Raw genomic sequence first — 26,361 nt, forward strand, 5'->3', positions numbered from 1 at the left:
GACAGAGGACGGAACAAATGTCACCAAAACAAGTGATTGAGCCCTAGCAGGTCTGGCTCAACGGATAGAGCATTGGCCCGCAAACTGAAGAGTTACAGGTTCGATTCAGGTCAAGGGCATGTACCTTCAGTGCAGGCTCGATCCCCAGCCCTGGTCGGGGTGAGTGTGGGAGGCAACCAATCATTATGTTTCTCTCTGTGTGTCTCTCCCCCTCCCTTCCACTCTCTAAAAATCAATGGTAAAATATCCTCCGGTAAGGATTAACAAAACAAAACAAAACAAAACAAAAAAAGTGAGTGAGCAGAGGAAATACCACTAAGAGAAAGGTTTAGTTTAGACAGAGGCAGTAGGGTAAGGTGGGTGATGTCAGTCAGCAAGGGATGTCTCCAAAGCCATTGCCTGAGTGACCTCCTAGGCTTCCACTTTCTACAAGCGTACAAGGAGGTGTCTTGCTGCAGGAGCAGGAGAGGGATGCCAAGTGGGTAAAAAGTGGCCAGAATCGGCTGGCAAAGGCTTAAGTCTGCCTGCAAGGCTCCTTTGAAGCCCTGGGCTATGCAGTGCCATCCCAGGACTCATCAAGGACAGACCAGACCAGCACCCAGCAGCCCAGAGGCCCCAGTCAAGGGTGGTCAGGCCAAGGAAAGAGTGCCTGTGAGCTTAGGGCAAGGCAGCCCCAGGCAAACACCCTTTGGCTCATGGTCCAGCATGTCCAGTAGCAAACCCTCTCCTGTCTAGATCCACGCTCCGTGCCTGCCCTGTGCATGTCAGCTGTGGGGCAGAGAAGGAGGCAGCGCCCAGCTTTGACCTCAGGCACTCCCTGGCCTGCTGGAGAGAGGGTTCTCAGCACCCTCCCTCCCCTCCCCCTGCCTAGGCCAGCAATGGCGACCACCAGGGAGGTGCGGGTCAGGTGGGGAGAGCATTGGGGACCTGCTCCATTCTTCCCTGGCTCCCAGCCCTGTGCTCTGAGGCACTGGGATGAGGGACAGGGAACAGGCCATATGCCCGTGCCCCTCTCACCCAGCTGGGGGTTGTGGCTCACTCTCTCTGGTTTCCTTCCTCCCCCTCCCGCCTGGGGACTCCCTGCACTGGCTCCAGAGGCCTTACCCACTCCGTCCTGCTCAATAAGGTCTAGAAGACCGGCCTGAGTCTTTTAGTCCTGATTCTGGGCCTCAGTTCCTCTCCACCTGCATCATCGGGGAGGGTGCTGATGGCTTAGCTTTGTTCCCGGCTGAGGCTTGGGTGGCTGAGGAGGAGGAGCCTGCCCAAAACCCCTGCCACCTGCTTTGTCCTTTGGGCTCAGCGGGAAGAGAGCAGCCGGAGGGGTGCTCCAAGCATCTAGGGGCAAGAAGATAGCCAGAGGATGGAGGCTGTGCAGAGAATGAGGAATGAGCTCAGGCTGGTAGAAGTGGGGAGTGGGGGCAGGGCTGGGAGGGCTAACAGTAACAGGAGGAGCCAACAGATCCCAGAAGCAAAATGTTTGCAGAGGAAAGGGCAGCACCCCACCCCCAGATAAGGACCCACACCAGCTGACTGAGGGATGTAAAGACCAGGAGGCTCCAGACAGCCAGCCCAGCCTCTCCAGGGCTGAAATCCCCCATTAGGGAGTCATGGCCTTAGGGTAAGGGGACAGCTCCGAGGAGAGGAGCCGAGTTATCAGCCAGGAGGGTGGAAAGGGAATGAAACACCGAGAGACCCAAGTTGGGGCAAAACGGGGACATAGTGGGCAGGAGCCATAGGTGAGAAGAGGCCATAGGTGAGCAGCCCAGTGCGGGCATTCAGGAATAAGGAGAAGCTGAAACACTGTCTTGGGCTGGCACAGGCCATGGGCGGACATCCAAGCTGCCTATGAAGTAGGGGTGGAGTGGGGCAGACCGCACAAAGAATTTCTCCTGCACCCCCTCTTCCCTCCAGCTCTAGGGGCCCCTCCAAGCCAGACCACCTCATCTCCATCGCCACCTGGTGGGGACCTCAAGGACTTCCCCGAGGTTGGTTTAGGGCCCCAAACACCTGGGAGGCCAGGTGACACCACGGGGCAGGCCTCTCTCGCCTCCGCTCCATTTCAGAGTGAGATCGAAGGGCAGGAGATGGGGAGGCTACAGGCCTGGTGACCCCAGGGATCCAGGAGGCCAGAACCTGGCCCTTGAACCCAGGCCCCTGGCCACAGTGGCGCACAGTCCCCAGCTGGGTTCCCCACAGGCCTGACCAAGCTCGGACCCAGCCCTTGTAGGCAAAAGCCAGTTAACTCAGGGGGTCACCTCCTGGGAAGACAAGAGCAAAGAGTCTGCCACCATCCTGGCGGAGAGGGCCACCATGGCCTTGATGGCAGAGGGTAGGTGACATGTGGCTGGTTCCTGCCACTCCAAGGTGGGCAGCCAGTCTGCCATCAAAGTGGAGCAGGAGCAGCTTCCCAGGAGAGGCGGCATCGGGTGGTGATGTCTCTGAGAGCCAGCCAGGTGGGTCCCAAGGGAGTGTGATGAGCACCAGGAACACCTGAGTCCAGCGAGCAGGTGCTGGGGCCTCTCTGTAGCAGGAGCCCCAGGGAGGCTTCTTCAGCGAGGCCAGAGGAAGAGGGGTGGGTTTAGGTCTGGGGAAAGGCCCATCATCCAGGTGAGGAAGGAGGGGGAGGGGGGAGGGTTTGGGAAGATGATGACCTGGTGGTTTGGGACATGCTGAATGTCATGTCTGGGGGGCACCTGGGGAGAAGCCTCAAGGCTGTTGGAGTCAGAATCTAAATCAACAGGGTCCAAGCAGGGGGTGGGAAGACCAGGGCAGTGCCATGGGGAAGAGGAGTCTGTCCCCAGCCACCTCCAGCTGGTGTGATGGGCCAGAGTGGTTAGGTGCCAGCTCCTCTCCCCTCCCACTCCCCCATTTCCCACCACTCACCCAGAGCCTGTTTTAATGAGCAATGACCCTGCTTCCCCCGATGTGGGAACAGGAACCTCTCTTATCTCTCCAGGGGGAGGGGGCAGGAGCCACAGCTGGCAGTCATTAAACACCCTGATCACGCCTAGATGGCTAAGATATTAATAGCCAGGAGTCAATGGCCCTGGAGACACAGTCTCCCAGGAACGGGGACAGTAACCTCAGCAGGCGAGGAGGGGGACGGGCCATCCTGGCAGCGCCCCAGCCCCCATGCAGGATGGATGGACGGGGTAACCAGAGTCCAGAGAGAAGGAAAGGGACTTGCTTGGATTACCAGCAAGTCATTGGTAGAGCCCAGCCTCGAACCCAGTTCTCAAAACCCCAGAGCCCAGCTTCAGTGTGTGGACTATCCCAGCGTGTGCCCTGCGTGGACCCCAAGTAGAGCAGACCGAGTTGGCAACGCTGATTCTTTAGTCTCTTTCTTTAAAAACCTTGATATCTTGTCACTCCTGCATTTTTGCCTTTGTTTTGATTTTTTTTTTTTAAATATGTTATCCTGATGACTGAGTTCTGCGCCACCTCCTTGAACTGTCCACCCCGAGGCGAGTGCCTCCCTAGCTCAGCTCCCAGAGGGCCCACAGCTGCCTCCTCCCTCCTGTGCCTGGGATGGCACACACACACACACACACACGCTTCCCAGGCTCCCACTGGTGCAGTGGCTTCAGAAGAGTATGACTGCAAGGGCTAGGACCATGGTCAGCAAACTGCGGCTCGAGAGCCACATGCAACTCTTTGGCCCCTTGAGTGTGGCTCTTCCACAAAGTACCACGGCCTGCGCGAGTCTGTTTTAAAGAAGTGGCGTTAGAAGAAGTTGTTTAAAAAAATGTGGCTCTCAAGAGAAATGTCAGTCGTTGTACTGTTGGTATTTGGCTCCATTGACTAATGAGTTTGCCGACCACTGGGCGAAGGGAAGAGGGCTCGATCGGTTTAATATTTTCCAAGTATTAGCATCATGACACCGCGCGACCAAAAGTTCCTGAGCACTAAACCGTGTGCGGAGTTCCCAGCACTGAGGCCCTGCCTCCCCGAGCTGACCTGTCATAGATGCAAGAAATGACAGGAACAAGCAAGCAGGATGAGGGGCTAGATGAAGGGGGTGGTCACAGGATGTCCCCCCAAAGCAGGGACAGTGGAGCAAGAACAGGTCATCCCCATCTCTTCCTGATAATCAGATGATTTTATTTTTTAAAAAGATACTGTTTATTGATTTTTAGAGCGAGAGGAAGGAAGAGGGAGACAGAAATATTTATGTGAGAACAGAAAGAGGACTGGCTGTCTCTTACAAGTGCCCTGACCGGGAATTGAACCGGCAACCTTTTGGTGCATGGGATGATGCTCAGCCAACTGAACCACACTGGCCAGAGCAATCAGAGGCGTTTAAACCACGTAGGTCAGGGCTGGGGCTCAGAGACCTTGAGGGGCTCAGAGACCTTGAGAGCCAGGTCAGAGAGCGCAGGCCCCCGCCCCTGCAGCAGCAGCCCGGACAGCCTGTGAGGACACCCCGCACTAGGAGTCGGGGGCCTTGGTGTGTCTGCATCTCCCCCTAGGGACCCCAGAGCTCAGGCGATGTGGGGAGCCCTCCATCGCAGCAGTGACCTGGGCCCACAGACTCCATCTGGACCTCTTGGTCCCCACCTCCCCGGCTCCGTGTCCTCGGTGCCAAGTGATAGAGAACAGGCAGCTCTTGAAAAAACTAATATTTACTCTTCAAATGGGAGCTTGGCACAGGCTGCTTCCTGCGGCTGGCGTCGGGCTCGCCTGTGGGATGGACACCCAGGAGGCACTCCGGGAGATGGGCAGATGCCCCGAGGACAGCGGCATCCAGGATGAGACAATGTCCCCGAGAAGGGGACAGCATGTTCCAAGGAGCCACCCCACGCAGCATAGCTCTGCGTGCACACCTTCAGGGCAGGGCCGGCCTCGTGTTCCTTGGCCCTGACCCCTGCTCTGATCCCCGGGGCCTCAGAGAATGTGCCTGGAACAAGCCCTTGGGTTAGTGGTGGTCCTGGTCCCTTCACCCCTTCCACTTCCACCCTCTTCGGCTTTGCTTCCCCAGGCTCCCTGGGCTGTGGGGCCAGAACAGGCTATTTCTGGGGCGGGACGAAGGCCTGGCCTCGGGGCACCTCCGTCCCCCTGCAGCTGTGTTCCCGGTCCCTGTGAGAGCCCATCAACCCGTGGCCTCACGTGGGAAAGAGTCTCCGCCAGGAAACTACTTGTCAGACCGCCTGAATCTTGGAAGGAGCGAGTCCCCCGTGGCCCGGGCCACTCGCCTGCTTTTCCCTCTGGAGTCACCTCCTCGCTGCTCTCCCTGCCCCGGGTCTTCCATAAGCCCCCTCTGACATTATAGACCTGGCCTCAGCTTCAGTTCCCACCCCAGCACCACTGGAGCAGGCGCAAACATTCTGGGAGCATGGGGGGGGCGGGTGTATAGAGCCCCCAAAGGCAGGCCTTCTTGGCCTCATGGAGTTGGAAGGTCTGGGCACACCCAGGGCAAGCTCCCCAGGGGCAAGGCAGGCCCCTGGCTCTCCCAGGGCCCTCAGGAATCGACCCACCACTGGTCTTCTTTTATTATTTTTTAAATTCCTCATCATCTCAAGACCTAACTCCCATGCTCCTGGTCCTGTGTAGGCAACCATTCACCTGAGGACATGCTTAGAGAGAGGAAGTGGGAAGAGAGAGAGGAGGGAGAGAGAGAGAGAAAGAGAGAAAGAGATGAGAAACACACCGTTAGGTTGCCTTCCATACCTGTGCCCCGATCTGGGATGAAATCTGCAACCCAGGTATGTGCCCTGATCAAGTATCAAACCCACAACCTTTTGGTGCAGGGACCAACACTCAGCCAACTTGAATCACTCCAGCTGGGCTGAACATGTATCTTTTAAAATACATTCTAGCCAAAACCGGTTTGGCGTCGGCCTGCGGACTGAAAGGTCCCAGGTTCAATTCCGGACAAGGGCATATACCTTGGTTGAGGGCACATCCCCAGTAGGGGGTGTGCAGAAGGCAGCTGATGGGTATTTCTCTCTCATCGATGTTCTCTCTATCCTTCTCTGTTTCTCTCTGTAAAAAAATCAATAAAATATATTTTAAAAAATACATCCTTACAAAATATTCTATTATTTTGTGTGCAATCTATCTAATCATATAAATGTTATTTTTTTAAAAATGTTATTTTTCACTCAGTTCTATGTTTTGAAGCTCCATCCACATCCTATGTTACATGTAAACCTGGCACTTCTGCCTGTTGCGTGGTGCACACTATGTGTCCGTGATCGGCACACAGATGCTTTCTGCCAACACAGGTGATGCTCGGGAAACACTTATTTTCATACGTGTCCCTTTAAGGATCTGTGTAAGAGTTTGCCAGGGATGTAAAACCAGGAGTGCAGTTTCCAGAAGGCGTGTACACACTACCTTTGGGTAGGCAGCCAAACCAGTCAGCCTGAGCCGTCACCACAAAGGACCACAGACTGGGAGGATTGAAGAATAGGCATTTATTTTCTCACAGCCCTGGAGGCTAGAAGTCAGAGGCCAAGATGCTGGCAGGTTGCTTTCTCCTGAGGCCTCTCTCCTTGGCTTGCAGAGGGCCACCTTCTCCCTGTGTTTTCCCACGGTCTTCTCTCTGTGCATGTCCACGTCCTAATCTCTTCTTTTCCTTGTTGTTGTTTTGTTAATCCTCACCCAGGATAGTTTTTCCACTCGTTTTTTAGAGAGTAGAAGGGAGGGGAAGAAACAGAGAGAGAGACTGATTGGTTGCCTCCGGCACAGGCCCCAACCATTGCCAGCGATCAAGCTTAAAATGGAGGTCCACGCCCCTGACCGGAATTGAACCTGGGATCCTTCAGTCTGTGGGCTGACGCTCTGACTGCCGAAAAGCCAGCCCTCCTGGCGCAGGAAGGGCACCCTGTGTGGGCCAAGAGCCCTCTGTAGCGTGGGTGCTGCCAAGTGGTAGACGGCACCTCTGGCTACACTGGACCGGCTCCCTAGGATGGGCCTCAACTTCCCCAACCCGCGCCCTAAGGGCTCTGCCAACTCCAGACCTCAGAGCTCAGTAACTCAGATGTTTATTTTGGAAGTCTTTGCCCTGCTCTGAAAGATTTCATGCAGGACAGATGGCGGAGGGAAGCTGGGAGTGTGAAGAGCGTGGTCAGGAGAGGCTGGTGAATTGCTTCCTTTCCGGGCACTTCATCAGCTGCCCAGGAGGACCTCCGCCAAAGGGCCCAGTCCTGGAGATTCGCTGGCAGCTGTGCCTCCTGCTGGCCATCTCGAGATGGGGCTGGTCTTGGGAGATAACTCACTCCCTCACCCTCAGCGTAGGCAGGCAGGAGCCTGGAGCCCAGGGCGGGGAAGGGCCTGTGAGGCAGGGACAGAGCCTGCAGGAAAGCAGGTCTCCCAGCCCCCAGGGCAGCGCTGCGACTGCTGTTCTGGTGTTCCCAAGGGGTTTCTGCGCTCCAGGGTCTGGGATTAGTGCTGAAGACTCTGGGAGTCCTTGCACCTGGCTAGACTCCACTAGACAAGAGGAGCTGAATTTTCCTTCTCACAACACCCCCCCCCCCTCCATTGTGCCAGGCCCAGGGAAGTGGACTCACAACGCAGAATTTTCACATAAATACAGACACACAAGTGAATAAGCACCTTGGATTTATTCTCCCCGCCGCGCCTGAAGCCACCTGACTGAATGTACATATACACAGTATATAATGCCATACAACGTTCTCCACATACATGAACACAAGTCTAGGCTTCGCTACTGTGCTGGAGTTTGTTAAAAGTACCCATCATTTGGTCAAAACAAATCTTTGTTATTACATGGAAACAGTAAGCATTCAAAAGGAACATGTGAAGTGCTTGCCCCAGCCCAATCAGCCTCAATCGTTTATGCTCTTAATAGAAAAGTCCATTCAACAAAGCAGAATCCTGGGGGTCATGTGAATCACGCATTAAGCACTACTTCCGAAGCCACCCCAGAATCACGCAGGCATGGAGGGTAAAGAAGGTCATGTGTACCGAGCACAGGTTCGAGGAACAGAACGGATTTGGTAAGTTTACCCTAAATAAGAGGCGCTTGCGGGCAGCAGCCTCGCCGTCGGTACACACAGCCAGATGTTTCCATATCCGGCCATTTCCAGATTTTCCTGACAAGCCCGTTTCCACAGGGTCCCTGCCAGTGACGTTGCCCCAGCAACAGAACCTGACATCACTGCTCCCGCCCGGGAAAGGCAGAGCTCTCTCCTCTTTTGGGGCCAGACCTTGAGGTTTGCTCCCTGGCTCTCTAGATCAGGGCCCAACCACCACCAGCAGAACCTCTCCTCCTCCTCTCCCGGGCCTCTCCCACCCCCACCCCCCACTCCCCGCCCATCCGGGAGGGCCCAACACCCATGGGCCCAACACTCTGAGCCTGGAAGGCAGGGGCAGGGCCAGGGGGTGGAAGAGAGGCCGCTACCTTCCTGGGGGTGGAGAATGAGGCCACTCACATGGCAGTACATACAATCCCTCCCCCCCCCCTTTTTTTTAAAATATATTTTATTGATTTTTTACAGAAAGGAAGGGAGAGGGATAGAGATAGAAACATCAATGAGAGAGAATCATCAATCAGCTGCCTCTTGCACACCCCCTACTGGGGATGTGCCCGCAACCAAGGGACATGCCCTTGACCGGAATCAAACCTGGGACCTTCCAGTCCGCAGGCCGACGCTCTATCCACTGAGCCAAACCGGTTTCGGCGACAACGCCCCTTTCTGTAAAGGCCAGAAGGCACAGCTGTGCTGGGCCCACCTGAAGCAGGCAGAGGAATCTCTGTGCAGCGGGTGGACTCAAAGCCTTCCTCCTGCGCAGGAGGGATGGGTTCGCTCTGCCCTCAGGAGAGCATGCCAGGGGGCTGGCTGAGGTTATCACAGTTCCCGGGTGAGGACACGGGGCAGGCGGGCAGTGACTCAGAGCCACGCTGGCCGGCACGCTCCTTCCCCAGCCTCACCCCTCAAGGGCACATCTGCCCTCTCCCGCTCCTCCTCTGTGAACACTCAGGGCGCAGGCGGAGCTCCCTGCACCTGGGCAGGATTCCGTGCGGGAACAATGGCGTGTGAGCCACCAGAGCAGGGCACACGTCTGGTTGCAGCCAACACTCCCATCCCTGCCGGTCCTCCGGCCTTGCTGGTGCTGACTGAGCCAGCAGCCGGCTCTCTGAGGGCCACCTGTATTCCCGTTACAATGAGCGGCCGACTCCTTCGAGGAACCACCAATGGTAGCCCTGGATGGGGTTGCAGCCCGAAGCCCCCATATGCCAAGGGGCAGCTGCCATCTTCCAGCAGCTCTGATCCCCCAACCCCCAGCTTCCTGCGCCCCAAATAGCCAGCCTGGCTGACCAGGCCCCCAGGAGTGCGTTGAAGCTCCTTGGGGCACACAGGGAGAGGGCCAGGTTCAGTGCCACCTGCCCCCTCTCTGATGCTCCTGTACCCACCCTGTCAGTGACAATGAAAGGTGCCTTCCCCATCCCTCCAGGGTCCAGGGTCAGCCTCTGTGGCCAGGGCTGGAGAGTGGGGCAGAGGCGGCGAGAGGAGGGGACACCTGGAGAAGAATGAGGTTGATAGAAACGATGAAATGATGATTAAACGTTTTCGTTTCAGCACTCCTCCAAACACCCTTCTCACAGCCCTCCCAGATCTTTAAAACACGGGGCCCTGGCTCACAACGCCCGCCAAAGCGCTCACATCCCTCCTGCCGCAGGCAGCGGGGCCTCTAGCACGGGAGGGAATCCCACCCTCAATGTCCGACTCTCTCCCCTCGGGAAAAGGACCACCTCCCGGTCCTGGTCCCAGCCAGGCCAGCCTGGGGGACGGAAAGCAGCCAGAGTCCCCATGCCGCCCCCACGGGCTGCCTCCCAGGGGAGGGGAAACCCTGCTGGAGAGCCCGAGCCGCATCCCTGCCCGCACCCTCAACAGGACCAGCACTCTGACGCTCCTGACCTTGCAGCATCCGATACCAGAAGGCACTTTGAAGGTTTCATTGTCATCATGTCCCGGACCTCACCCTGTGAGGCGGGTGGGGCAGGTGGCCTTTAACCACTGGGAAAACCACGGTGGTGGAACGGCCCTGACTCTGTGGTAGAGTGACAGTAACGATGGCCACGTGCAGCCAGCTTTCTGACATTGAGGATGACCCGGGGGGGGGGGGGGGGGGGGGGGAAGCGGGGCCTGGACCAAGTACCCCTGAGCTGGGATTTCCCTTGGACAAAATCTCAGCAGTGTCTCCCTCCGGAGGGCTGAGCCTCCCTCAGCGGGGTTTCAGCTAAACAGTGTTCATGCGGTCATGCGTTTGTAATGCTTGGCTGGCCCTTCTTCTCTCCTTCACTTGCAAAAGGAAACCTCCAACCCCAAGACCACAGTCACCCAAGCGTGGAGACCATGGCGGCTAGGGCAGGGAGCAATCCCAGGAGGGCGAACCCTCAAGCACACTCTATACTGCTTGTGACTGTGGTCACAGGCTCAGATGCTCAAGGCATCTGGGGTGCAGGGCAATGGGGCAAGCACGTGGGTTCAGAAAGAAAACAAATCACTCATAAGCTGTTCCACCAACTTTTACAGCTTCTTTGTGCTTCTACCATAGAAGGATCTGTCTTGCCTCCTTGGCTTCCACTCTCTTTCACCATCTCTTCAAAATGTCCTTCCAGAAAGCCTGAACATTCACCTGCTGCATATGCCAAAATTATGCAGATCCAAAATCAATAGACAGACAACTCTGGAGTTTCCATCTGAGGGTGTTGCCAGTAGAGCTTTCACATCCAGATATTTTATTTGAGTAAAAATAGAAAAATTCCATTATAAGAAAATAAAAATCACTCTGGCAACATTTCCCCAACAGTTCCCAGCCACGTACACTTGTTTTTCTTAAAGTGATACCAAGGTAGCTCAGTAACAACACGCCACCAGGAAGAACCAAGGACAGCCGAACCCACCGAAACAATATCCTTGCTTGCTCCTGGGCGTCATATCTCTTGCACTGACTTTCAACTTACAGAAACTATCAAAATAGGATTTTTACGTGTATCAACACTACATAATTCCATTCCGAGTATTCCATACAATTGTGGTTGAGCTATTCAGATCCCGGGCTTCTACCAAGAACTATCTAGGGGCAAGCTTCCGAACTGGCTCCCGAGTGGTACTGGACAAGCTAAAATCTGACTCAGAGCCCACGTTTTGGGAAACTATGATCAATCAGCATTTTGTCAGGGAGATAAAGGCAGGCTTTTCCAAGCATGGGATTAATTATATATTTGTAAGGCTTTTAAAAAGTTCACACCTACTGAATGCTTATTCATAAAAAACGAGGCCCTTGACCCAATGAAGATGACTGGGAAAGGTGGAGAGGAGTGGTTAATTCGGGAGGTCTTCTGGAACAGGTACACAGGGTCAAGGGGTTGGTCATTAAAGTGACAGGCCCCGGCCGCCGTGTGCAAGGCTGACGGCAGCAGCCTCTCCCACCGGCGTCCGTAAAGTGCGCCTGCGTGAATCCGCGTGGCTCCCCTGCTCCCATTCACGACCCACGGCAAGGACTCTTGCTCAATTAATTTTTAAAATACTCATCTATGCCCTGGAAACACATACAAAACATTGCCGTACCCACACTGTCCCTCCACCATACAAGGTTATAGTTATAAATTAAATAAACTGAGCTTTCTTCACCATTTTCTCAGCTTAAGTCTGCCCTGACCCTAAATGAAGATAAGTTCAATTTATATCCAAAATATATTTCACTGTTCTAAAAGTACCATATTGATAACTATTCTAAGTTATCAAAAAATGTAAACAAAATTGATCTTGCTTAATTCATGAACCATATTTCTAAGTTTTTCATTCACCCTGTACTGACCCTCAAAGAAAACCTAATCAAGTCACATGGGACGCTGAAACGCTGACATGGATTTGAACTCGGTTCCTCAGAGACAACTGCCTATCACTAAACCTAGCACTACTGAATCGAGTGGTTTATTGCATCGTTCGGTTTAAAAGACTAAAAGAATTCCCTTCTGGGCGTCCAATACGCTCTGTCTGAATTGAGCCCAGCGTCTGCTGTCCTAGGTCCATGTGCCGAACTGGAGAGCCAGCAGTAACGCTCCGCCTGAAAGTGGGCCTGGGCATCGAGCCACCTCATGCCTCCATGGCACCTGTCAGAAGTCCCCAGTCTCACCCAGTCCGGTCTGGTCAAAATGAACTTCAAGGATGGAAGCTTGAGGTGAAGTTGAGAAGCCAAAAGGGAAACACAGATGACCCTCCGGTGAAAACTGAAGGGCCCGTTCCTCACACTCCACAGTCAGACGGCTTCTCCTGGAGCTGCCTCGTCAGTATCTGGTGCGAAGACAGAAAAGCCACGCCCACGTGGAAGAGGATCTGCCAGAGGTTCCTCAGCCCGTGCAGGTACGCGTTGCCCAGGCAAATGAAGAGCAGCACCAGCACCACCTTCGTCCTCCTGGCTGGACTGTAGACCAGGTACAAGTAACACTGAAATGACAGCAGGCGGGGAGGTCCACTCAGGCGGGAAAATGGCCACGGGCCGGATGCAAGATCCACTTCTCACACCTGCCACGTGGCGTCACGTCACACACATCAGCTTATTGCCCTGAATTCATCACAGTGAGGCTGCGACTGGCTGGGTAAGTCACTGTTGATCGCTGGCGGGAAGTGGAGATTTGGAAAAGGAAAGTGAAACAAGGCCCTGACTGATTTGGCTCAGTGGATAGAGCGTCAGCTTTGGGACTGAAGGGTCCCAGATTCAATTCCAGTCAAGGGCATGTACCTTGGTTGCGGGCACAACACCAGTAGGGGGTGTGCAGGAGGCAGCTGATCAATGTTTCTAACTCTCTATTTCTCTCCCTTCCTCTCTGTAAAAAATCAATTAAAAAAAAATTTTTTTTTTTTTAAAGGGAAAGTGAAACAGTTATCACAGGAGAAATCAGAACACTGCACTCCTGAAAGAGGTTTAGGAAATATAGACAGAAATGCAGAGGAAGAAGAGATGGGGTCAGGGGCGGAGAGCCAGGCCAGGACACCTGACAAGACTGACTGGCCTCCCAATGATGTTTTCCCTCAGGGGCTCATGGCAGGTGAGAAAGGCAGTGAGAGGAGCTATGCTTTTCCGTTTAGGGTTTCCTACGTTACAGATCCACAGGGTCTGCTGTCCCCAAGACATTATCACACCCTCAAAAGCATCTGCTGTCGGAGATGGGAAGGTCTCAGCAGGGAAGGGACTGATGTTTTGTGTCAGGCTCACAAATGGAAAATAGACTGTTCTTGTTCTGCAAAAGGTGGAAACAGCCTTTTGCTTAGGTGTTTAAAAAAAAAAAAAAAAAAAGTACATTCTCAAAACACAGGGCAATCTGACCAAGGCTTGGCTCAGGGGGAGGAAGAGATCCTCATGGAAAGAGCTAACAAATGAGAAGGCAGTTGCAGGACTGGAAAGGGGAGGAGGGGGCAGGGGGTAGGGATACTGTAAGACCCCGCAGCCTGAAACGCAGCTCCATGAACCCATGGTTCCAAGGCTTGTTTCTAAAATTTGAGTGCATTTTCCATTTTGGGCTAAAAATTTCTTTTTGCACAATCATGAAATTCTTAAAAAACAAAACAAAAAAAAAACAACACCATTTAGGGTGTGGAAGAGAGAGGAAGTGCCCTAAGAACGGAAATTTTAATTTAAAAAAACAAAACAAAAAACCTTAAAGATGAGAAAGTATTAAATCCTAGCCCAGTGGAGGACAAGTACAGAGAATTACAGTCAGGTTTTTACTAGAATTAACTTTGCTTTTGGAGATTCAAAAGCTCCTTTTGACTCCATCCTTTACATATGCATCTTATCCGAACATAGTTAAATAATAATCGAGGCTCTCTAATGTTATTTTTGTTTCATTCCCTAAGGGCAGATTTGAGTCAGATAGTACTACTATTTAGAACACTTTTTACCTATCCTTGTTTTAGAAACACTCATGCAGACACAGCAGTGACCTCTGCAGAAGGACGTTTCTGAACTTGGGTTGTCCAACAACAAGCTGGAGGCAAGGCCCAGCCGCAACGAGTCAGGCCCAGCCCAGCCCTCACCCCCGGCCATCGCATCCCTCCCTCCCTGGAGGCAAGGCCAAGTTCCTGCTCCGTCTGCCACCATGAAAGGCCTGCAGCCCAGCGTTCCCTCTCGGAGCCCAAAGTTCTCGCTCTGTTAAGGGAGAGGCTTGGGCAGGATGGGCCTAGGGTCCATCCGCTAAGAGCCGGTGTTGTCCACGATTTGAACCAAGGCCTTGGTGGAACAAAATTAGAATCTAGAAACCTGTTGATGGTCCCAACAAAAGAACAAAACAAGGCCATGGTTTAACCCACTCAGCACAATTTCCGCATTTCACTCACCTGGAAAATGCAGGCTACGAAAGGAATAAGAAAAGCCAGAATATTTCCAATTTCCTCATGGGTAACCTAAAACAAACAGGAGGAACACAAGGAAAGGGATATTTAGGTGAAAGGAAACACTCTCAGGTCCGGCGTGGTTGACAGCACACAATTTCTGGCTGGGTGAGACACGAGTCCCTGTTTATGTATCAACCAGAGGCTGATCTGCATCGTCTTCAATGACCTGGACACACTGTGCACCCACCCCACGCATCTGTGCTAAGCCCTCAACCTGAAATGCCCCCGACAACCTCGCCACCTCTCAGAATCCGCCCCTACTTCCTCCCATCCCCAGGTACTGCCTTCCTCAGTGACGTCACCATACTCTGCTCTGTGCCCATGAGGCAGGGACTGTGTCTTAACCATCGTGTCCCAGCATGTACAGACCGGTTCCAGCATGTACAGACATTGGTAAGTAACAGGTTATGGGTCATCATAAACAACAGGAGTGGGAACCACACCGCACACGGCCAAAGACAAGAGGCGGTAACAGGCGGTCCCCGCTCTTGTAGGACAGGCCTGCTGCCATTTCCCCAACGGGGCAGCCCAGGTCGGTGCCCTGAGACTCAGCAGCAGCCATGCCTCAGACTTCAGCCATCACGTACTGTGGCTCTATCCTTGAAAGTAATACCTGCTTATGCTCATGATGATTCTATATTCATAAAGTGTTTGAAATACTTCAAAATTTAAAAACATTAGAAAGGTGCTTTGAGAGGAGCAGGCTGGAAAGTCAACTTCCTGGCGAGAGTTTTGACAAGGACACAGCGTAATGGGATCTGCATGATATCAACCAGTCTAGACTCCAACTTTTGCCCAGCGAGGACAATCCCGCCCTGTAGTGATTTCTGGGCCACGGGGGCCGGATTCCCTGGTACCAAGGTGCCCATTTCTCACCCGGAGCCCAAAAGCCCCTTTGGCTCCTTAGAAAAATGACACGAAAGAGCACATTTCATATTTGTTCAACTTACTACAAAGAATAAAATTAGAAATAAAATTTGTATTTGAATTTAAAGGTCTTAGAATGTAAAAATCTTATAAATGTGTTTCAGTTATAAGGTTATCAGTTTCTCCCACCACATGCCCTTCCATTTAACCTGTAGAGAAAAGGTTACCTGTAAAGAATGCTCCGCAAGGTGAATTCCACGAATGAGATTCAGAGCAGCGCACATGATGTTGAGGACAAGGGAGAGGACACCCAGGGCTGTCACTGGTTCCATTCGGAAATTAGGAGCTTCGCAATTAAAAAAGATGATAGTAAGTCTAATGAAAATGCTTTCTACATGAAAAGAAACAAGTGAAGACATGACCTAGACCTCCACTAATGACAGGTTATGCTAAACATGCATATTAATTAAAAAAGCAGTTGTAGTTATGATAGAAATGATAGACAGAATGGATCTGGGTATCTAGGGCAGCTCCTTCAATGGACACGTGACAATGTCACTAGGGACAGCCATTACTGGCATCCACTGGGCAGAGGCGATGAATGCTTCTACACAGCCTACAATGCACAAGCCGGCCCCCACAACAAATAACTATCCAGTACAAAACGGAAGCCCACGTGACACTGAATGCTGTCTTTTGTCAGAAAAGAGCGGAGCATTTTACAAGCTGGGAGTCAATGTGTGCGATAGAGATGCTTTCAGAAACTGACAGCTAATTCACAAATAAAGCCATACCGGTAAATTGCTTTAAGTCAGGATTTCTCTTAGAGCTGTGCTCTTTTCTAAATCATCCTTACTTGTCCTTTCATTTCTCACATACACAGCCATGTACACGCACACGCAGATAACTTGCTGCAACCCCACTGATGCCTATTGTTGCTGTTAAGAGTCTCCGCCCAGCAAGTCAATGTTCCTGTTAGAACAGAATGTGCTACCTGTACAGGCTCTAGCCTCAGGACAATAGGGTGAGCCAAACCACAGTATAATGTTCTAGAAGGACAGGCAAGTATTTGCTCCTCTTGTCTAAGTGGTTAAAAAACAAAACTTAGCCCTAGCCAGTTTGGCTCAGTGGATAGAACATCGGTCTGCAGACGGAAGGGTCCCAGGTCCGATTCTGTCAAGGGCATGTATCTTGGTTGTGGGCACATCCCCAGTTGGGAGTGTGCAGGATGCAGCTGATAGATGTTTCTCTCTCATCGATGTTTCTCACTCTCTATCCCTCTCCCTTCCTCTCAGTAAAAAGTCAATAATATATATCTATATCTATATCTATATCTATATATTTATATATATATATTTTTTATATATATATAAATATATATATATATATATTTTAACTTATATTACAAAGTTACCCCATCTCAGATATGACAAAGGAGGGGTTCAAATACTCAGTTTTCCTTCCCAACAGAAATTACAACTTACTGATTAGCCTGAGAGCCAATCCAGGAATTTGTTGGTCAAAACATTAAATTAAAACACAAAGTTAAGCCAAAAGCATGAACACTTTTAAAGTTCAAGCAATGAGTTTAGTATAAAAGTTAAAATAATTAGATTGTTGTAGAATAGACAGCTCTTTCTTTCACAGCAAAATTCAGCTCTTCACCATTACCACATTTTTACATTGTGAATATCCACCTTAACTAACAGCTGGTTTCATTGTGTGTAACTGTAAACAAGGAATGCCTACAATCATGCTTCAATATAGGCCAGGCATTGAGTGTAATGCCAGACTGCCAGAGAATGCCAGGGCTTGTGATCGCATTCATTAACACCTCATTCCTCAGATAAAGGCTCTGGCATCTGGTATCTGCAGGGATAGAAGGATGCCCCCAGGTCTCACGGGAACCCCACAGTGAGAGCAACAGAAGCCCTGGCTCTGGCCCTGCCCACACTCATCCCATAGCCCTTCCCCATCTCCACCGAGGAGAACGGGGGTCTCGCAGTGGAGACTTGCAATACTTCACTAAGTAATGAGACAAAGACTCATTGTCAAAGGAATAAAGACAGATAAAGAACAGATAGATGGGTGGATGGATAGACAGACAGACAGGTGTACAAATCTGCACAAGTGACTTCCAGGAAAAGGGAATGGACCTCCTTCACACCTATAGACTTCATCCTGGTTAAGAAAACAATCGGAGTAAAGCAACAAGCAGACTCAAACTGCAGCGGGGAGGGTAGGGAGATCTGGGGGAGATAAGAGATCAACCGAAGGACTTGTATGCATGCATATAAGTACAACCAATGGACACAAAACTCTGGGGAGGGAGGGCATGCATGGGAGGGGGTGGGCAATGGTATATGTACAAAGATAATAATTTAATAAAAAAATTAAAAATTAAAAAAAAGAAGAAAACAATCAGCCAAGTCACTCTTTCCTGAATTTCATCATAAGAGTCACCTCCCCTCAGATCAACTCACTGCCATAATTGTCAAGTTTCTTAAGACGGCCACCCAGGAAATATATTAATAAACAAGCTATTTCGGCCCCCACCCCAACAACAACAACAAAAATACCTTCCTAGTGAAAGAACTCAATGTCCCTTTGAAATACAGAATATCCCCTCACCTTCAGCAACCTCAGAGAACAGAGGCCACTCACCAGGCTCCAAGGGCATCTGCACGTGACCATTCATCACCCCATTTGTCACGTCTGGGTCCTCCAGAGTGAGAATTGCTGGAGGCTGGAACTCCAGCTCCTCCTGAATCTTTTCTAAGCTGCTCCCCATCTGAGCGGAACTTGCATAGTTAAAATGCCACTTCACTTTCTGGATGATGCTGTCTGCAACAAGAGAGTTCCCAAGTTGAGCATTTTCAACACAAGGTGTGTTACAAGACAATACATACGAAGTGAACTATACATTTCCAATCAGGCTAATGTCAGCCAGACTCACAAGAGTGTCAAGTTATACATACAGGTCAAATGATCACTCCATAGCATGACTAGTCATATCAGTCTCTCCAGAGCAGAGTGATTAAAATGTGACAGCTGCCGAAGCTGGTTTGGCTCAGTGGTAGAGCATCAGTCTGTAGACTGAAAGGTCCCAGGTTCGATTCCAGGCAAGGGCCTGTACATTGGTTGCAGACACATCCCCGGTAGGGGGTGTGCAAGAGGCAGCTGGTCGATGTTTCTTTCTCATCGACGTTTCTAGCTCTCTATCTCTCTCCCTTCCTCTCTGTAAAAAATCAATACAATATATTTTTAAAAATAAAATAAAATAAATAAAAAATAAAAAAATAAAATGTGACAGCTGTCCACAGAGAGGCAGCACCGCCTCCCAGCACCTCAGTGACTAGGGGGTCAGGGGATGAGGACTTAATTCTTAGCTCACCCACTTTTGACTGTATAGTCCTAACAACTCACCGGATATTTCTAAGCTTAAAAAATGGGGATGGTTATTGTAGGCCTTGTTATCTCAAGAAAAGGCATGTGAGAAAACATTACACATGAACGTGAATGTGCTATGCCAACTAGGATTATATATTTGAAAGGCATTCGTTTTAATTCTTTTATTTATGTTAGTACTAATTTATTGCCAAGTTTTTGGCCTGTGAGCCACAGTTTACTGACTCCACCCGCGATGGCTGTGGTGACTGAGTGGCCGTACAGTTCTCACCATCCCTCCAGCTGCCCCAAGGATGACAAGCCAGAGTGTTAAACCTCAAAGTTTCCAGGCCTCTTCCATCACTGTAATCTCAGGATAGACAGCTGTTCTCCAGTGATATCTTACCACACCTCCAATGACTTTTCTTGAAGGTCAAAGCCACATCTAAACTATACACTGAGTGACCAGATTATTATGCTCTCTGAACCCATAATAATCTGGCCACTCAGTGTGTGTGTGTGTGTGTGTGTGTGTGTATATATATGTGTATATATATATATATATATATATATATATATATATATACACACACACATATATATGTGTGTGTGTGTGTATAATATATATATAATAATATATATATTAGAGGCCTGGTGCATTAATTCATGCATGGGTGGGGTCCAGCCAGCCTGGCCAAGGGAGAGGGGATATGGGTGGTTGGCCAGCCTGCCTGCTGGTCAAACTCCTGGTTGAAGGGACAATTTGCATATTAGCCTTTTATTACATAGGACATACACTGAGTGGCCAGATTATTATGCGTTCAGAGATCATAATAATCTGGCCACTCAGTGTAAATCTATACATGCCATGAGTGAGAATAGTAAATACAAAGGAGGGTTACAAACCGAATTCCAGAAAGGCATACGGCCTGGAGGCTAGGCCAATGCAGGCGGTGTCATAGGAAGCTGTGAATTCCCACCACAAGGTCTCCAGGAAGCAGAAGGCCATGGCTGCTGGGCACCGGTGGGAGCAGATGGCCATGCAGGCCACATCCCCTGCAGAAGAAAAGCTGAAACAAAAGGGCGACGTCTAGGTCAGCGGGACCCACAGATTCCCCACACCACCCAGACACCGCCTTCCCTCCACTCTGGACTGGCTTGGCCTTGAGCAGTCCTGGAGCTGTTGGGTGCATGTATGTGTCCTCAGCTAGACCTACCTGGGTCTGTGCCTTTCTTATACTTCCTCTAAAATGTAGAATGGTATCTGCCATTATTCATATTTGAAGATGCATGTTCCATTAGAGGGAAGTAGCCTCAGACTTCTCTGCATCTTAGAGGAAAATGATTTTCTTTTTTGATCTATATCAAAAGGTGTTCTAACATTGAATCAGACTGGCATTCTGAAATGACACCTACTCCTTTCAGGCTGTCATGCTATTATTTCAAGTTCTGGGGACTCTACTTCCCCTTTCTGTGGTGCCTCCTGACCCCACTCATTGTGGGCCATCTCCTCCAGCATCTGTCACTTTTGCTGACAGCTCGTCACTGCAGAGCCTGTATTCTCCTGGGAGACTCCCTTTGAGGCCTGGCTTGAGGCTGATATCTGAACCTTGGCTTGGGAATTCCTAGCCTGTGAGGAAGAATAAAGTATAAATTCAGCCCTAGCTGGTTTGGCTCAGTGGATAGAGCGTTGGCCTGCAGACTTAACGGTCCAGGGTTCAGTTCCGGTCAAGGGCAAATACCAGTTGCAGGCTTGATATCCAGCCTGGTGGGGGCGCATGTGGGAAGCAACCAATCGATGTGTCTCTCTCACATCAATGTTTCTCTGTGTGTCTTTCCCTCCTTTCTGCTCTCTCTAAAAATCAGTGGGAAAATATCTTGAGTGAGGATTAACAAACAAAACAAAACAAAACAAAACAAAAAGGTATAAATTCAGACTCCAATCTGACACAAGACACAAGAGCAGGGTTTCGATTTCTTAGGTGAGATTTTATTTTTTCTTCCCATCAAAGCCACAGAGAGAGGAGTTACCCCTAGACTGGTGAGCAGACCATTTCTCCCCATCATTGCTCTAGGGTTGCACCCTGACAAGAACCCTGTCTTCATGCACGGGTCTTATTCCAACTCCTCACTGTACACCCGCTCAAAGGCCTCTCCCCATATGATGCAGAAACTTAACCCTGAGTTCACTATGACCGTTTACCCAGGAGCCTCAGTGCCAGCTCACACGTTGGCATTCTCTTCCCCCTGCATTTCTGGCACCTTGGGATTTCTTTCTTTCAAGTTCAGCTATACATTTTTTAAAAATTTATGTATTTAGCCCTAGCTGGTTTGGCTCAGTGGTAGAGTGTCGACCTGCAAACTAAAGGGTCCTGGTTGGTTCTGGTCAAGGGCACATGCCTGGGTTGTGGGCTCAATCCCCAGTGGGGGGTGTGCAAGAGGCAACCAATGATTCTCTCATCGTTGATGTTTCTATCTCTCTCTTTCCCTTCCTCTCTGAAACCAATAAAAATATTTTTTAAAATGTATGTATATAAATGCCGGGACCGGTTTGGCTCAGTGGATAGAGCGTCAGCCTGAGGACTGAAAGGTCCCGGGTTCGATTCCAGGCAAGGGCATGCACCTTGGTTGCGGGCACATCCCCAGTGGGGGGGGTGTGCAGGAGGCAGCTGATCGATGATTCTCTCTCATCGATGTTTCTAACTCTCTATCCCTCTCTCTTCCTCTCTGTGAAAAATCAATAAAATATATTTTTTAAAAAATGTATGTATATAAATAAATATATATATATTTACCCACATGTCTGGGTGTTTCTGGCAGAAGCGTTTTTAGGTTGTATTATTACCTACCACCTTTTTGTAATTGAAAAGCCTATATAAAAACGTTTTCAATTTTTAAAAAATAATGAATCTCCTTGTATAGGGAATTTTCCAGCAGATCCTGAGTCTCTAGGGTGAAGGTGCTCTTATTTGAAAGAGGGCCCCTATTTATGGGCTAAATTGTGTCCTCCCCTTCCCCCGCCAAAAAAATATATTGAAGTCCTAACTCCTAGTATCAGTGAATATGACCTTACTTGGAAATAGCCTTAGTAGCTGTAATTCAGACAAAATGAATTGTGGGCTGAATTGTGTCCTCCCCTTCCCCCGCCAAAAAAATATATTGAAGTCCTAACTCCTAGTATCAGTGAATAGGACCTTATTTGGAAATAGCCTTTGTAGCAGTCATTCAGACAAAATGAGGTCATCGCGGATTAAGGAATATGGGTTGGGGTGGGCTTTCATCCAACGACTGATGTGAAATCTAGTCACAGAGACAGAAGGAAGAAGCCCAGGTAACCACAGAGGCAGAGACTGCAAGCGGCTTCTGCAAGACACAGAGGGACGCCGAAACCGGTTTGGCTCAGCGGTAGAGCGTCAGTCTGCGGACTGAAAGGTCCCAGGTTCAATTCCGGTCAAGGGCATGTACGTTGGTTGCGGGCACATCCCCAGTAGGGGATGTGCAGGAGGCAGCTGGTTGATGTCTCTCTCTCATCGATGTTTCTAGCTCTCTCTCTCTCTCTCTCCCTTCCTCTCTGTAAAAAAATCAATAAAAATATATATTTAAAGACACAGAGGGACAAGGACTGCTGGCAACCACCAGGCGGTGCTAAAGAGACGCGGGAAGGATTCTCCTTAGAGCCTCAGAGAGCATGCCCTGCTGACACCCTGACTTCAGCCTTCTGGCCTCCTGAACCGTGAGAGAAGACATTTCTGTTGTTTGAAGGCAGCTGGTGGTAATTTGTTATGGCAACCCTAGGAAGGCAATCCAACTCCTTCACTACAAAATAAGCTATGGCACTGCTCCCCTAGAAGGGAAAAAGTCTGTCTCCTCTGTGAAAATGGTGACTATTCAATGCAAAGACAAGGGAATAGAACATTTTATACTCCACTTTTCAAAAAACTGAAATGCCCAGAGTTTCCTTTGAAGTCATGGACTCTGTTCCCTAACAGAGAAAAAGGCATCCAATTTTTGGTCCGGCACCAAGCTCCCAGCGAATGTTACACGATCAGAGCACAATGGGGAAGATGTTCTGGGAAGGTGAACATGGCTGCTTACTGTATACTGAAGTCACGTCCTCGTGCAGAACCTCGGCCTGGATACTGGGCCAGTCGCAAGGCTAACGTCTTGAGCCGTCTCCTGACTTCCAGGAACTCTCGGGTGTGGTAAAAGTCAGTGGAGGCCGAGAGGGGCAGTCCATCCCTCACCCTTACCACACAGGCAAAGAGGATCAGGGACATGGTCCGCAAGAGGAGTCATGAGGACACCTGAGGGAAGGAAGGACACCTTGTTACCGAGGACCAGACGACGGTGCCGGAGACCCCCTGTCCTCGAAACGCGCCCTCCGTTTCACCCTCACCCCCAGTAATTGCGAATGTTGCTTCTATTATTATTTCCCTGACCTCTAGGGCTGTCACTCCCAATTTCCCCCCGTCCATTATCCTCCGGGTCCCTTCTTTTCTTGTAATCTTCCTGTTCCTTTTCTCTAGTGAATCTCTTCTTTTTCAAAATTCAACCAACCAGGATGAGGTAGAAAGGAACAGAGAAGCAAGGAATCAGGGACAGAGGGCTCAGGAGCAGCAGCAACGGCGGTGCGTAGCAGGACACAGGTAGCAAGATGACTCCAAAGGGACAGCATGTGCCCGATGCTGAAGCAGCAGGCATGGGGTCCGGGGACCTGAGCATTTCAGGTCACCCAGGGAGGTAGGTGCTGGGCAGTTTAGGGATTCTAAGCATCTAACCTAACGTAGGTAGGCAGGAGAGCAGAGGGCAAAGATGGAGCTGAGAGAGTACAGCGTGTCCTCCTGAATTTCTGCGAATTTTTGATGCAGAGCCAGTCTTCAAAATGATGACTGAGCTCCTACAGATGGTTAAGGGAAATCACTTAGCAAATTGTATTACAGTAAGATACTCAATATTTGGCCTTGATATGTGAACACCGTTAAGAAGCCAAAGGAAACAGATTCTGAGTTCTCCTGGTGCCTTTGGCAAATTAGAACAAGGTACTTCCCCCGTAGAAGCAGCCTGGGCCAGTTCTGCTGACAGCCTGGCTGGGTTTTGGCCCCATCTGTTAACTGCAGGTGCTTGTACAGGGCGTAGCATGCACATCTGCACGCGGCAGCCCCGCAACCGGGGGTTGGTGAGGTGGCCATCTCAGCTTGAACAGGTCTTTCCACTCACCCACACATCCCGTGTCACAGATGCTGTTTTTGAGAGGATGTGAATAGGTGCTTTTCTTCCAAAGAGCTCTAGGCATGTAAACTTTTTGGCATCTCAGTTCCTGTGAGCTGCAGGAAATGGGAGCCCCCAGAATGCACACCACTCTCGTTACTTCTGTGCCTATTCTTCATCTCTATCTGCCACTTTTCTGATCTCCCAAGCACACATCAAGGCCTATCTCCAATCCACCCTTCCATGAGACCTTCCCTGACTGAGGTCCTACTAGATCTGACCAAGTATTTTAATCTGCCTCCTCTGTTTCCTAAATCCTCTTCTCAGCTCTATTTATAAATAAACTGCTCATGTCATGATAATCCCTATTCTACCAGCAAAATTTTTGTGTCTTGCTAGAGGCCACCCTGGACCCCAAAGTTTGTTTATTTGTTTCCTCTCCCCTTTTCCCTTAACACTCTCCCTGAGAAATGACCAGGCTTTGCAAAACAGTAACTGAAACAAGCAAAACAAGTTTCATTTGGTGCACAGAGATTCATACACAAATTTTCACCATAAGGCGTACTGCCTATATACACAGTACAGAAAACAAAACTGAGTCATGTCACCCTTGTTGAATTCACTCTCAGTCACACGACTTAAGATTTGTAGATCATGAAGGTATCTCTGTTTCACTTTGCTTGGGGATGGAGTGGGGAGGAGGGGAGAGGTCAACTGTCATTTGTTAAGTGCTACGGAAAGGAGGGCACTGAACTTGATAGCACCTAATATTATACACCAGGCATTGTGCTAGAAACTCTTACATTGATCATGTTATTTAGTGCGCGTGACTATGAAGTAGGCATAATCTACACTGGCCAGGTGTGAATAGTGCAGCTGCAAGGCTCAAGTGGTAGGGCCGGGATTCAAACCCTCAAACCCAAATGTTACTTAAAACATTCGAAAGCCTATCATCTTTCCGCTACGCTATTGCTTCTCAAATCCAATCTTTGGTATTACAGCCACTCCATTTCTCTAGAACAATTCCTTCTCCTAGGGCACTGATACTCAAAACTAATCACAGACCTGTTCCTAGGCACCAGGCCTAGGATGCACCTGTCGCAATGGCTCCTTTCTTATCGTATTACTTGATTTTTTTTTTCTTCTGATCATGTTGCAGATTTCACCAATTACTCTTCAACACTGGTAATAATATTCTTTTGTGGCTTTGACTGCTCCAATCCTAATTTCTCCCGGGGCTGCTCTCTCTCTCTCTGGCATTGGAGGTCTAGATGTAAGCTTAACAATGGACACAAAAGTACACCACCTCCTCCTACACCTGGAGCTCGGAAAAGCTGGCCCCGTACAACCACGATCTGGTCAACCCAATCTTGTAAGATCTGCACGCTGAGGGAAGTCTGCGATTAACATGAAACAATGCTCCTGGCCTGAGTTTCGCGGATAATTAAGGAAATGATCGCCCGCCCTCTCTTTTGGACACACCCATCTCCTCCCACAGGAAGCGGCGCCCTGAGCGCCAGCTAACAGCTGACAGCTCTGCAGGTGCGCGCCTGGGAGGGCTCGCGACCACAAGAAAGGGAGACAGGCGATTCCGGGAGGCCCCACAGAACCCGGTATTTTAATATTTTAAAATATTTTAAGTAACAAAATTTGGGTTTGAATCCTGGGCTCTACCACTTGGGCCTGATCGGAGGGGCGGGCCCGGAATCGCCTCCACCTCCAGGCCCGCCTTGCGCGCCACACCGACTCCGCCTGCGGTCGGCTAACGGGCCGCTACGCCCGCCTCCGCCCGCAAGCCCTCACCTCTCCCGGGCGGCGGCCTCCGGGAGTCAGCAGCCTCCCTCCGCGCCGCCGAGCCACCCGCCGCCTCGTCCGCTACCTGAGCCCACGGGGCAGACCCAGCCCGGGTCACTGGCAGCCCAGGCGCAGGTAGGCGACAGTGCGCGTGCGCGAGACTCCAATGCCCATTCGCTGCTGCTAAGCAACACTCGCGCCCGAACCGACCAATCCTGGCGTGACTCCGCCGCCCCTCCCGGCCCGGTTGAGAATGAAGTAGTTCTTAAAGGGCTAGAACCCAAAGGCCGAGGGGGCGTGGCTGGGCGCCCGCCTCCCAGCTTTCTTTCCCTCTCCCCGCGCTCACCCGCCGGGGTGTGAGGTCCAGGACCGTGTTTCCCACGCCGGGAAGTGGCAGGAGGCTTCACGGTCTAAGCTCGGTTCCTGCCGGAGCAGCGAACAGCACGGACGCGCCGAGGCGAGGAGGCTCAGCGTGAAGGCGCGGCGCGCCCCGGGCGTGGGTTCCGAGGTCCGCGCGGCTGGGGGCAAGGCCCGAGATATGCAATCCAAAGAGCACAGCCTCCTGCCAGCCTGGAAGAGATGCCAAAGTCTAGGGACACACCCCGGTCCGGGTCGGAAGCACCCACAGATGAGTTCAAGGGAGACTGGGTAGCAGAGTTCATCCATGTGTATTCTTTCCAAAAATGTTGAGCACCTGCTGTGTGCCAGGCACTGCGGACATGGCGAGGAACTCCTGACA

At 50.7% G+C, this 26,361-nt stretch overlaps 1 protein-coding gene across 3 annotated transcripts; it reads right to left on the reverse strand.

The window, feature by feature from the left end:
- Positions 1-10,662: 10,662 nt before the first annotated feature.
- SEC22C (SEC22 homolog C, vesicle trafficking protein) lies at positions 10,663-26,348 on the reverse strand. Of its 3 annotated transcripts, none has more exons than XM_036432001.2 (7): positions 25,969-26,348; positions 22,716-22,924; positions 19,527-19,690; positions 17,898-18,077; positions 15,461-15,579; positions 14,310-14,375; positions 10,663-12,419 (listed from the first exon to the last, which is right to left on the reverse strand). In XM_036432001.2, the coding sequence occupies exons 2-7, from the start codon at positions 22,895-22,897 to the stop codon at positions 12,219-12,221; spliced, it is 912 nt and encodes a 303-aa protein (XP_036287894.1). In that variant the 5' UTR covers positions 22,898-22,924; positions 25,969-26,348; the 3' UTR covers positions 10,663-12,218. The 3 variants fall into 3 exon arrangements, with proteins under 3 accessions (XP_036287894.1, XP_036287893.1, XP_036287896.1); XM_036432000.2 differs by lacking the exon at positions 25,969-26,348 and adding an exon at positions 25,632-25,830; XM_036432003.2 differs by lacking the exon at positions 25,969-26,348 and adding an exon at positions 24,894-25,017.
- Positions 26,349-26,361: the final 13 nt, after the last annotated feature.

The sequence above is a fragment of the Pipistrellus kuhlii genome, unplaced genomic scaffold (genome assembly GCF_014108245.1).
Source record: "Pipistrellus kuhlii isolate mPipKuh1 unplaced genomic scaffold, mPipKuh1.p scaffold_m20_p_11, whole genome shotgun sequence".
Taxonomy (NCBI): domain Eukaryota; kingdom Metazoa; phylum Chordata; class Mammalia; order Chiroptera; family Vespertilionidae; genus Pipistrellus; species Pipistrellus kuhlii.

Coding starts and splice junctions, on each gene's coding strand:
- SEC22C (XM_036432001.2), bottom strand. CDS start 22,897: ATGTCCCTGATCCTCTTTGCCTGTGTGGTAAGGGTGAGGGATGGACTG. Junction 15,580..17,897: donor GCAGATGCCCTTGGAGCCTG/GTGAGTGGCCTC, acceptor TTAATTGCGAAG/CTCCTAATTTCCGAATGGAA. Junction 14,376..15,460: donor TTGCGGAGCATTCTTTACAG/GTAACCTTTTCT, acceptor TGTTTGTTTTAG/GTTACCCATGAGGAAATTGG.